The sequence below is a fragment of the Euprymna scolopes genome, chromosome 21 (genome assembly GCF_053919585.1).
Source record: "Euprymna scolopes isolate OS-2025 chromosome 21, ASM5391958v1, whole genome shotgun sequence".
Lineage (NCBI taxonomy): Eukaryota > Metazoa > Mollusca > Cephalopoda > Sepiida > Sepiolidae > Euprymna > Euprymna scolopes.
The window spans coordinates 74,606,342-74,620,090 of NC_136502.1; the positions used below are offsets into that span (position 1 = coordinate 74,606,342).

At 38.1% G+C, this 13,749-nt stretch overlaps 1 protein-coding gene across 5 annotated transcripts in view; it reads left to right on the forward strand.

Annotated features, from left to right (window-relative positions):
• Positions 1 to 13,749, forward strand: part of LOC145242513 (protocadherin gamma-A4-like) — a 590,587-nt gene that overhangs the window by 253,759 nt on the left and 323,079 nt on the right. For 4 of the 5 annotated variants that reach the window (XM_080105574.1, XM_080105575.1, XM_080105573.1 and 1 more), the window contains one exon: positions 1,705 to 4,244. In XM_080105574.1, the coding sequence (XP_079961700.1) occupies positions 1,779 to 4,244 (2,466 nt within the window). In that variant the 5' untranslated portion in view covers positions 1,705 to 1,778. Of the gene's footprint in view, positions 1 to 1,704; positions 5,066 to 13,749 lie in introns of those variants that run through there. The other variant, XM_080105576.1, reaches the window with a different exon arrangement.

A 13,749-nucleotide genomic window follows, 5' to 3' on the forward strand; every position in this document is an offset into this window, starting at 1 on the left:
AGTGTCATAACGACCAAGCAATTGAAACATAATCGTCCGGATTTGGTCGTCATTGACAAGGTTTCAAAAAACTGACGGATGGTAGACTTCTCAGTACCCTGGAACAGGAATGTGAGAGAGAAGGAGAATGAGAAGTGGAGCAATTGTGCTCCATTGGCCTTGGAGATAAGGCGTATACACGGGGTTAAAACACAAATAATCCCGGTCGTAGTTGGTACACTAGGAGTAGTATCAAGTCGTATGGAAGGACAATTGAAAAAACTACAAATCCCCGATGTTTTAGGTGGCCTTCAAACCTCTGCAATTATAGGTACCACCAGCATCCTTAGGAAAACCCTTGATCTTTGAAGCTCCTGGTTTGAAGCCGGGATTAAGGGAAATCCTCTGGAAATGAATTCCACCCCTTTCCAGAGAGACGTTTATAAGCGAAATCAGAATTCTTCTTCTTCTTCTTCTTCTTCTTCTTCTTCTTCTTCTTCTTCTTCTTCTTCTTCTTATTATTATTATTATATAATATAGTAATTCATTATACGATTACTTATATTTTTCCGTTAATACATCCTCTTCAGCTTTTTATGAATTCGATAGAGGGGGAAGGGGAGGTGTCAATATATATATATATATATATATATATATATATATATATATATATATATACTAAATTCAATTGCTTTTGACGTTGACGCCGATTGAGACGAACATACACGCGTTTAAAAATGTAAAAACAATTTTTGAAAAAGACTACGTTCTTCTTTGTCAAACGGTTATGAGATTTCGTGTGAACTATCGTGAGCGTTCTGGTAAAGAATAAACACACACGCACGCACACACACGCGCGCGCACACACACACATATAATCTGGGGTTGCTATTTTCCAGAGGTAAGGTAACCAATGAAATATAACGAGGTTAATACAAGAGTGCTCAATACCGAAGTAGAGCAAGGTATACTTTAAATCTGTTTTTACATAAGCAGCGATGTGTTGCTACACAGTCATGAGCATGTTTCAATCTTCTAGTATTTAGTAGAGACCTCTTCAGGTAACGACGCTTATATTCAAAAGCGAAATTCTTTATATATATATATATATATATATATATATATATATATATATATATATATATATATATATAACTGTATATATATATAACTGTATACATATATACAGTTATATATATATAACTATATATATATATAACTATATATATATATATATATATATATATATATATATATATAACTGTATGAAAATATATCTATGGTAAGTACGCAACACAGAACCGTCTATGTTTCATTCTTTTAGGAAATCATCAGGCTAACTACTACTAAGCTATATTTTTGTATTGAACACTCTTGAAGTAATATTGAAAAATATATAAGCACTATACTATATCACTTCATAATAATATATATGCATATACATAAAATAGTAAAAACAAAACTGATAAACTCATTCAACCTTATTCTCGAGTGACCGTTGAGCCTTAATGTTGGTGACTCGTTAGTATATAAAAAAATCTCATATAACTAAATCGACAATTTCACTATTTGTACTCATAACTGATTCTGAGGTGAACCATGTCAATCAAATTCACTAACTATATACGTTTACTTTTTAAATTGAGCACTTATGTTAAAATTACTCTATTACGGATACTTTTCTGCAAGCTAATATTAAGCCATCCTTTTTTGTTTTTCTTTCAGGTGTTATTCAGATTCCACGTGTATTTAATCAACAAATAAAGAATTCCAATGTCTGCCAGCAAATAATATTTACTATGAGTCACGGTTTCCTGTGGACGTATGTGTTGCTTTCTTCCATTTGTATATGCCAGTGCGTGGACCTCACGTATAATGTGCAGGAGGGGAAGAGCCCTGGAGCCTATGTTGGAGATATTTCTGCCGACCTTCACCTGCGCGACAGAATCGAACCGGAGAGTGAAGGACAGATCATGTTCAGCCCGTTGCAAAAAAGTGGCGCCAAGAATTCACAGATGTTTCGGATCTCACGACACACGGGTAAGCTTTTTACCGCACAGACGCTTGATGCGGAATCACTATGCACGTACAACACCGAATGCTATAAGATGCTTGACATTGTCGTGCAGCGAGCCAATTCCTTCATGAAAATTCTTAAGATCAAAGTCATCATTGAAGACATTAACGACCATCCGCCGGAATTTCCCTATAAGGAAATCAGCGTGCATTATTCAGAGGGTGATGGCCGTGGGATGAGGAAATTCATACCTCATGCTATTGATAGGGACGTCAGCGTTTTGAATTCCCGTATCACGTACGAGTTGAAGAAGAACAAAAACAATCCGTTCACACTGTCCGTTTCCAAGAGACTTGACGGCACATCTCAGCTCGGGATCAATCTGGACGAAAAGCTGGATCGGGAAACAAAGGATTCATACATGATCCAGGTAGTCGCTAAAGACGGCGGATCACCGCCCAAACAAACTGTACTGGATGTTTACATATCAATTACGGATGTGAATGACAACAGTCCGGTCTTTTCTCAGGACGTCTATAACTTCTCAGTGAAGAACGAAATCCTGAGGGCCACGCCGGTGACCATTCTGTCGGCCACAGATTCGGATTCTGGGGAGAATGGTAAGATAACTTACCATTTTAGTTCTCGGACTTCCAAAATTTCGAAAGCTCATTTCAGACTAAATGAATTAACGGGCGAGATTTTGCTACAGAAAAAGTTTGCAGCTGGAGAAAAGCTCACCCACAAATTATTCGTAGAAGCGACAGACGGTGGCAGTCCACCCTTAACATCCATTGCAAAAGTACTTGTTAATGTTATTAATATCAAAAACAATCCACCAAATATTGATGTCAGTTTTTTCTCAGCATCGACTGAGAGCACAGCGGCCATATCTGAGGAGATCGAAGTTGGCAGATTCATCGCTTACGTCATTGTTACTGACCATGATATTGGTCAGAATGGTGAGGTCACTTGCAATCTCAACCATGACAATTTCTTGTTGGAGAACTTAGGTTTAAAGGAATTTAAAATTACCATCAAAAGTCCTTTAGACAGAGAAACTGCAGACCACCACGAGCTCATAATACGTTGTCAGGACAAAGCTTTGCCGCCGTTGCACAGCGAGAGCAAATTCTCCATCAAAGTCATCGATGCCAATGATGAACGTCCGCAATTCACCAAAGAGGTGTTCAAATTCGGGATCAACGAGAATCAAAAATCAAAGATGAAAGTCGGTTTGATCAGCGCCACTGACCCGGATTCGGGCGCAGGTGGTCAGCTCTCATACTCTCTCATGACAAACGAAGAACACTTCCTTCCTTTCCAGATCTCTGAAAATGGTTTAATATCGACGGTCATATCCTTAGACCACGAATTTCAAGATGTTTACGAGTTCCAGGTGCTCGTCAAAGACAACGGCATACCATCGCTAAACAATTCCGTAAAGGTTGTGGTTGAAGTGAAAGATAAGAATGATAACGTACCATATTTCACGTTCCCCAGCGCCAACCCTTTCACGATGGACGTTGTTTATTATCCGCATCACACCAACAACATCACAGTTCTTAGAGCATCGGACAGCGATAGCCACGAGAACGCCTTTCTGAAATATGAAATACGCAGAGGCAACGACAAGCAGCTATTCGCCATTAATCACTATACTGGCCTACTCTCTTTTACTCGTGTGATCACCCAACAAGACGCAGGTACGTACGACATTGAGTTTGTGGTCAAGGACAGTGGAAATCCAGTTTTGTCGGCATCGACCACACTATTTTTAAAACTGACAGTGAGCAATCAAACGTCGACGATGATGAATGCTGTGCACATCCAGAGCGACAACAAAGTCCGCTTATATCTGCTGATTGTTACGGTCCTCGTCGCGGTGACCGTGTCCATCCCACTGACCGCGGCCATATCCATTTGCATTATCCGCTGCATAGATCGTCGGAACACGGCGCACAGAAGTCAAGCGGATCCGACCAGTAAATGCCCAACTGCTGACGATACTAATTCGATTTGCTCTTCCTATCAGGCAAGATACTGGTCTGGTGTTTCTGTTGCAGTCACAGCCGACCAAGACATGGTTTCTCGGACTTTACCGGCCAAAATGAAGAAGGCTCAGCAGCAACAACAGCAACAACAGCAGCACCAGAATCAACAGCAACATGGAAACAGTATCAGTAAGGATAGAAGAGGATCATCATTGGGTATTAAAGTACAAACAGCGACAGAGGTCTTATACGAGGTAAGAGCGCAGTTTTATGTTTTTATATCCCATCCCCTTTTCGTTTCCAGAATACTCGATAAAAAAAAATAACCTGACCAAAAGTCGCATCGGGGTTTTCTGGCAGTTTATGGTAAGCAGTCGAAAAAGTTGTGAGGAAAGCCGACACAAACATTGCCAGACGATAAATTCAAAATACAGAAAACAAAAGATTTACCATAAGTTTAATTGTATGCAAGAAACATTATTATTTTTTCAGGAAAAGTTTTTTTTGTTGCAAAGCCACAGATGTTTCAAAGAAATATTTTTAAGGCGAAAACATAGAAACAACTATGAACGAAAAGAAAATGTTTTTCCTTTTTTTTTTTTTCAAAGAAACTATCTAAGAAGTTCTTTTCATTTGTTCGTAATAGTCTTTCTTTCAGTCATATTACAGACACTTTCACACTTTTCTTATTTCTGACTGAAGGAGATTACTCCTATGGGTGATTTAATAACTTCACATAGCATGATGTCGTTTATCTTCGCTTTTAAAACAACATTTTGTTTTCTTGTCGCAATGAATCGATTTCATTGAAACTTGTCTGCTGACAGCTGATTTGTGGATTAATCGCGTCGGCATTTTTCTGCTGCTTTTCAAGCACCTTACTGACTGACTGACCTAAAGACTGTCGAAAGATGCTGACGAGTCCTCGTGTCAAGTTCAGGAGCGTTTGTGTGTGTGTGTGTGTGTGTGTGTGTGTGTGTGTGTGTGTGTGTGTGTGTGTGTGTGTGTGTGTGGAAGAAAGACACAAGTCGGTATTTAGTAAAAACAAAATATGTTGAAAAGAAAAACAAATAAAGAGAAATGGTTATACGTCAGTCCGACTGCTAAGTGTGTATAAACTGTGCGTAACGTCGAGAGACATATTCTCCCATTATCCGGGTCACCTTTACCAGAGCCAGTAATCATTTGGAAATTTAGAACAGAACTCTTAATGTAAACCATGTTCCATGTCTTTTTGATATCAAGTTTTCTTTTTTTTTTATTACTAGCAGTTCAGCCCGGCTTTGCTCGGGCCCTATGTACTGTTCATAACTTTATGTGCATATGTATATATATATATATTAAAAAGTTTGACTCATGTCCAGGTAACCTACATCCAAAATTTCAAGTGTTTAGACTCAAAATTGGCGGAGGAGTTTGGTAGAGTCTACAAGGGTCAACTCTTCCAACTTTGACCTCTTGGCAGCCAAATTTTCGCCCTAAAACTGATTAAAAAGCTTGCTGCATGTCTGAATACCTTTTATGTAAAATTTTAAATGAGTGAATTTATTTAATTACTTAGATTTAGCAGGTGCTCGTTTTAATGAGTTAATGAGGTCAAGTTTGACTGTGGGATTTCATTTACTGCTGAACGCTCCCCCCCCCAAGATGTTATAGGAAAAAGACTAACCCACATGTGACGAGCGACAAATATTGAATATTTATCTTCCTGAAATCGAGCAAATTAAATAGACAGGCGAGCTTCGTTGTTAACTGTGAGATATTACGATTTATATGTGACATAAAAAGTTTTAGAATGTTGTGAAGTGAGCGACCGCTTCTCTGAAAGAAGCCTTTTGTAGACATACAGAAAAAGCGAACACACATACATACATACATACATTTTCGCTTTTATATTTATAGATATATTGGAATCCTTTGAGATGAGTAATTTGTATATTTATTTATTTGCGGACTATTATACTGATCTTCATAGTTGTTGTTTCACAACGTTTTGGCCAACTATTCCTCTGGCCTTCATCAGGTGATTAACCGCAACGGGATAGGAACGCTGAATTTCTTAACTGTATCTTCAGTAATTACTGCCTTCCATAGTTATTGTTGTCTCATTACATTTTTGGCCAACTAATTCTCTGGCCTGCTTTGAAATGTTGTGAACAACAACTATGAAGATTAGGATAACAGTCAGTAAATAAATATTCTTTTTTTTCTGTGTTAATTCCACTAAGATAGGAGTTTGCGTCCGATATTTCGATCCAGATTTATTTGAATGCACCAGTTCAGTTATACTCTGACCGATCAGTTGCCCCATCTGTCGCCAGGCACATGCGAAACATATGTATAATGTAAATAACACTCTTTAGTAATAATAATTGACGTATATGCTTCCAATTTACCCGACAAGCAGCAAAATCTCACCCCTTTACTGTTGAGGTCCCTAGATGTCGGAAAGGCTTCTACTCTAATAGTTTCTTCTCTCGGATTGCTACACTTTGGAATTCCTTCTCGTTTCCTGCTTAATTTACTGTGCTAACCTGCGGAAATTTAAATGTAATGTGAACAAACATCTCGCTGCTCAACTCCCTACAGTCAACCATTAGACATGATCTCAAATAGTAACCCCTTAGGTCCAAGTGGCAATATACCTTGTTTAATGTGAAAAAAGTAAAATAAAAATAAATAATGTGCAAGATGTTAATAATAATAATAATAATAATAATAATAATAACAATAATAATAATAATAATAATAATAATAATAATAATAATAATAATAACAACTCGCAGAACCTGTGGAAAATCTGGGGGAACTTGTTGTCGCTCAGACTCCGGAGAATGCCACAAGTTGTTCTCAAATAGAAATCTTTGATGATGACCTGTGTGATTACTGCTAGTGAGTAAATAACAATAAAGAGCCTCGTTTTCGAGTACTGGTCACATGATTCTCTAGGGAACCAATCAGGTGACTAACAGGCCATCTGTTGACATAGTAAATTATCTTCAAGCAGGATAATTGTATCCCTACAACACCAGGCGATAAGATCGAATTTCGATTTAGATTCGTTTAAATTTGAATTGTGATAAATTACTTTGTTTAGGCTTAGGATAAAGAAAATTGAAAAGGGAAAATACATAAAAATAAAAGAAGTTGCTAAAATATTAAAAGAAAGTAAAGGGAAAAATGATATTTTGCTTAAACTTAAAACCGATTTTGATTGAGCTCTTCTCAATCTGTGGATATCTGATCGGTTGTCCAAGATTAAGTTTCACTCCTGCTGAAATCGTAATGAAGTCAAATCCGCCATTTTGGTCGCCATGGCATTCTGTCTAAGAATCCCACTTTTCCTAATTGGTAATTGATTACAAGATCACATAAGATAGAGGCTGTAAATCCTTCTCCACCTGACAAACCTGCTATTCATTTTAATGGCCGCCGGGAGTTCTTTTTAGGCACGTCCTAGTGTCTTTATGAGTGGTTTGGTTCGTGCATCCGCCTGTCACACTGTAGCCAGATTATATCTATTTACTCCACAGGAGTATATTGTTCTTGTTTCGTCAACCATGCCTCTGTATGGTAGTTTTAAGTGAGTAATTTTTATTACGTATATGGGCGTGGCTCAGAAGCTAAAGAATGAGGGTAGAGAGCTGTATGTTATGGTTCTGATTATAGCTAATGGCACCCAAGTTATATATATATATATATATATATATAAATATATATATATATATATATATATATGTATATATATATAGTTTTGATCTCAATATTATATATTTGGTTCAATATAATAATCGATAGAGAATGTATACATATATATATATATATATGTATGTATGTATAATATACAACTCATACATAGGCCACACAACAACCACACTCTCGCGACGACTAACCTATCATTTAACTGACAATAGCGCCATAAAACAACATCTAACATCCCATGATAAAAACTTACAGGCGTCCGACATTAGAAATATCTTAACGAATATACTAAAATTCGATGCCGTAGCAATTGCACACGACAACTAAAATTACTTATCAAAAAACTACAGCCCCTTTTTAACCGAATCTCATTTAACACTGGGAGAAATATAATAACAGTATTTAATAACTAATAAGAAACTAAAAAAAAAAAACTATAAAATAAGAAAATTGAAATTAAAACTAAAATAATTCGCCCCTAACCATCCTGCACCCACCTTCAACCAATAAAAAAAATTAAAAAAACTAAAAAAAAAAACAACTATAATATACTAAGCCTCAAAGGAAAAGAAAAAAAAAACGGCAATAACGACAACTGTTGCTGATGATAATCGGACGCACCGATAGAAAGCGCTTGAGTAGAATATGGTTGAACAACAACTTTTGGGTGCCATTCTGTACAGATGCCAATTGAAATAAAAAAGACCGCACAGCAAATCAAACGAATATCCAGAAAATCGGAAAAAAGAATAACTCTGTCATGTTCAATCAGAAGTGTTTGAATAATGACTTGCTGCCAAAATATACACATATATATATAATAATAAATACGTAATTTGCACGAATTAAAATATCATATTTAAGCGTATCTTATGACTGGGGGCCTGCTAGTATTAATTAAAATTGCCATATTGAAAATCTCGTAGCCATTTTGTTTCTGTCAGTATCTTTTTAAAATTAAAATCGAAATACAATTCGGTTGAAAATAAACACATCGATACAACATTGAATGAACTTTATAGACAGTGCAATCTTTCCAGCTTTTTTCTTTTTTTTTCACACAGGAATCACCACTTATCAAGGCCCAGAGGCCACTCGAGGATAAGGGTTAATGGATATACATTAGTCAATTTGATTATAGCGTAGTAAACATAAGTAGTGGGAATTTTGTAAATTGGATTACTTAGGGGGGCGGTTCATCAAGAACTTGTTTACATTGGACTTGAAGACAAGCAGATTGTAGTTAGCTGGAAAGCAGGCAATTGAAAGAGAGTTCCACAGGCGTGCAGTTCAAAGAAAGAAGCTTTGTTCATGGAATCTGCATTTAGGTTTAAGCACAGATAAAGAGTGTGGGAAATTATTGATAGTGATTTTGGCTAGGCGAGTGTTTTTCATGAAAGTTTGGCGAGGGGGGGGCATAGATTGAAGCTCGGGTGAGCATTTGCCATGAAAATAATGACAAAGCAGAGACAGGCTCGCAACGTCTCTTTTGTGGGAAAGAGGTTGCAGGGAAGAGAAAAGGGCATCCCCTATTAAGCTACGAAGTATATTAGGGAAATTATAAGTAATGTGCAGGTGCACACCTGTAATAGTTTTAAGCAGTGACATTTTTATTTATGTAAATCGCTCCAGACAAGGCATGAAGACACTTAATGTAAGGAACTAACAAAAAAGAAGGACAATTATCACAAAGAAAGGCGATGCCTATTCACTTTAGTCTTGAATAAACCCAGGCCATAGGTAGGAGGAAAACAGTCAGCAGAAAAGGGAATTTCACAATTTTTCTGTTCTTGCAAAGAAGCTACTGGAATAGGAAGTTGTATTATAATGATGTATTGAAAGAGCAAAGTGATGGATACTACGAGATGAACAAGTCAAAATAGCTAGAACAAAAGAAGCAGTATAAAAAAACATATGCAGTAATAGTATTCATAAGAAAGACTGCGACTAGCAGTTAGTGCTTGGATGATTAATCGGACTTGGAAATATCGAAGCTTTTTCAGAGTATTGAAATCGGGAAAAGTTGAACCTACTTTCCGATTCTAAAAACGATTCTTTTAATTTTTGTTATTGCTTAAAACGTAATTTTCCATAGCTGGTAATAATGATAAAATTATAAACATTAATTGTTCTTTTGTACTAATAGTAAAATTCGAATGTATAGATCATAACAACGAAGTTAGGCACCGGGAGAAATGGTACGGTAAAAATGGCATAGGTAAAATGACAGGAGTGGATTGGATACATAATAAAAACTGACACAAGTGAAAAGTATTGATGAAAACCTCACAATGAGTTTAATCTCTATAACTAAATATTTAGAAATTAAAAAATAATTTGAACTGGAATCGGTAATTGTATCGGAATAAAATATTCAGAAGAGAATAGGCGAAATATTGGCATTGTCTCATCTATATATATAAAAGGCAAACGTCTGTGAGTTTGTATGTTTGTTTGTAACGCTAAAACTTTTGAAAGACACAACTAGACTTGATAAATTTGGTATCATATCGAAGCCCCCTATCCCGGATGACAAATATCGAAATTTCACGTCAAACGGACGAGGAGAAAGGGGTAAACGTATCAGTTATCTCCAAGGGGGGCCCAAAAAAAACTGTCATTGTAATGCTTTTTATTACGTAATTCTTGAATGATCCAATGTTATTCAATACGTGTCACATGACGTGACGTCAGCTCAAACTTTTGACAGACACAACCAAAGTTGACAAATTATGTATCATATTGCACCTTGATCACCCGCATGACAAATATCAAAATTTCACGTCAAACGGACAATTACAAGGGGGTGAACTTATCATTTTTCTCCCAGGGGGGGGGCCCCAAAAATCCTGTCATTATAACGTTATTCATTAAGTGTCACGTGACGTGACGTCAGCTCAGTAAAATGTCGGCTGCAGCTGAGGTACGTTAAAACTGCCTTCGGAGGAGAAATTGATACTATAACACAGTTAAATATTAGTTTTCGACTCGAACCGTTATTACCAACGTAATTATCGCACTCCAAAAATAAAAAAAAAACCAAAATTACACGAAAATTGACGTAGGGAAAATGTTTTTATTTTTGCTCGAAGTTTTTTGCCGGCGAAGATGACTTTGCTCTTTGTAATTTACATGTAAACAAAGATTAGCCATTTTGTTTATACATTCTAACTCTGTTAACTTGAAGGGGGAGGGGGGGTATCAGTATCAGGCCGCTTATGTAAACGAAAATTAGGTCGCTTGCACATTTTCCACTTTCTCTCTCTCTCTCTCGCCGTCTTTCTCTCTCTCTCTCTCTTTCGCCGTCTTTCTCTCTCTCTCTCTCTCTCTCGCCGTCTTTCTCTCTCTCTCTCGCCGTCTTTCTCTCTCTCTCTCACTCTCTTCTATCTCTACACCTTTCCTAACTCTCTATCACCATATTTCTCTCTCTCTCTCTCACTCTCTTCTCTCTCTCTCTCTCTAGACCTCTTTCTCTTCTCTTTCTCACTCTCACCCTCTTTATCTACTCTCTCTCTCACCCTCTTTCCCTTCTCTTATCTTCTCTCTCTCTCTCGCCCTGTTTCTCTTCTCTCTAAAGACGGCGAGAGAGAGAGAGAGAGAGAGAGAGAGAGAAGGGAAAGAGGGTGAGAGAGAGAGTAGATAAAGAGGGTGAGAGAGAGAAAGAGAAGAGAAAAAGGTCTAGAGAGAGAGAGAGAGAGAAGAGAGTGAGAGAGAGAGAGGATCAACTCGACTCACCATATTTCTCTCTCTCTCTCTCTCACTCTCTTCTCTCTCTCTCTCTAGACCTTTTTCTCTTCTCTTTCTCTCTCTCACCCTCTTTATCTACTCTCTCTCTCACCCTCTTTCCCTTCTCTCTCTCTCTCTCTCTCTCTCTCGCCGTCTTTCTCTCTCTCTCTCGCCGTCTTTCTCTCTCTCTCTCGCCGTCTTTCTCTCTCTCTCTCGCCGTCTTTCTCTCTCTCTCTCTCACTCTCTTCTATCTCTACACCTTTCCTAACTCTCTCTATCACCATATTTCTCTCTCTCTGGAAGGGGGGGGGTGGCTATCAGTATGAGGCCGCTTAAATACACGAAAATTACTTTTATACGAGTTTGTTTTCTTATGAATGGAACCGCTTTTGTAGGGGGGAGGGGGGAGGAGGCAATGTGCACAGTCTCCCAAGCATTACCTACTATAAAAAAAGATGCACATTTACCCTCTTCTCTCACCCTCTTTCTCTCTCTCTCTCTTTCTCTTCTCTCTCTCACTCTCTTTCTCTATCACCCTCTTCTCTCTCTCTCTTTCTCTTCTCTCTCTCATCCTCTTTCTCTCTCTCTCACCCTCTTCTCTCTCTCTACCTTTTTCTCTTCTCTCTCGCACCCTCTTCTCTCTCTCTCACCTGCTTCTCTCTCTCTACCTCTTTCTCTTCTCTCTCGCACCCTCTTCTCTCTCTCTCACCCGCTTCTCTCTCTCTACCTCTTTCTCTTATCTCTCTCTCTCTCTCAACCTCTTCTCTCTCTCTCTCTTACCCTCTTCTCTCTCTCACTCTCTGTGTACACCTTTTTCTCTTCTCTCTCTCTCTGACCCTCTTTCTCTCTCTCTCACCCTCTTTTTCTGCTCTCTCTCTCACCCTTCTCTCTCTCTCTCTCTCTACCTCTTTCTCTTCTCTATCACCCTCTTTCCCTGCTCTCTCTCACCTTCATCTCTCTCTCTCTACCTATTTCTCTTCTCTCTCTCTCTCCCTCTGCTCTCTCTCACCCTCTTCTTTCTCCCTCACCCTCTTCTCTCTCTCTCTCTCTACCTCTTTCTCTTATCTCTCTCTCTCTCACTACCCCTCTCTCTCTCTCTGTCTTACCCTCTTCTCTCTCTCTCTACCTCTTTCTCTTATCTCTCTCTCTCACTACCTCTCTCTCTCTCACCCTCTTCTCTCTCTAACACTCTTTCTCTCTTACCCTCTTCTCTCTCTACCTCTTTCACTTCTCTCACCCTCTTTCTCTCTCACCCTCTTTCTCTGCTCTCTCTCACCCTCTTCTCTGCTCTCTCTCACCCTCTTCTCTCTCTACCTCTTTCTCTTCTCTCTCTCACCCTCTTCTCTCTCTCTTACCCTCTTTCTCTTCTCTTCTCTTTTCTCTCTCTCTCGCCGTCTTTCTTTTCTCTCTCTCTCACCCTCTTTCTCTTCTCTCTCTCTCTTTCACCCTCATTCTCAACTCACTCTTACCCTCTTCTCTCTCCCTGTCTACCTCTTTCTCTTCTCTCTCTCTCACCCCCTTTCTCTTCTCTCTCTCACACCGTCTTTCTCTTCTCTCTCTCTCTCCCCTCATTCTCTTCTGTCTCTCTCTCGCCCTCTTTATCTTCTCTCTCTCTCACCCCGTTTCTCTTCTCTCTATATTAGCACTTATCAAGGCCAATAGGCAACTCGAGGATGACAGTTCAAAAGGTCACAGTAGTCAAATTTGGGAAAGAGGATGGAACAACTTTAACGGGAGCATGAGTTATTCAGCGACACCAACCTATTTTGTAATATATATATATATATATATATATATATATATATATATATATATATATATATTGTACAAACTATATATTACCACTTATCAAGGCCTATAGGCCACTCGAGGATGAGAGTTTAAAAGTGCACAGTAGTCAAATTCGGCAAAGATGATGGAACCGCTTTAAGAGGAGGATGAATTATTCAGTGACTCCAACCTATTTTGTTACATATATGTATGTATATATTTTGTAAAAAATATATATTACTACTTATCAAGGCCCATAGGACACTCGAAGATTAGAGTTGAAAAGTGCACAGCAGTCAAACTGGGAAAGATGATGGAACCGCTTTAACGGGAGGATGAGATATTCAGCGACTCCAACCTATTTTGGTATATATATATTTATATCTATATTTATTTTTAAATATATATTACCACTTATCAAGGCCCATAGGCCACACGAGGATGAGAGTTTAAAAGTGCACAGTAGTCAAATTCGGCAAAGATGATGGAACCGCTTTAAGAGGAGGATGAATTATTCAGTGACTCCAACCTATTTTGTTATATATATGTATGTATATATTT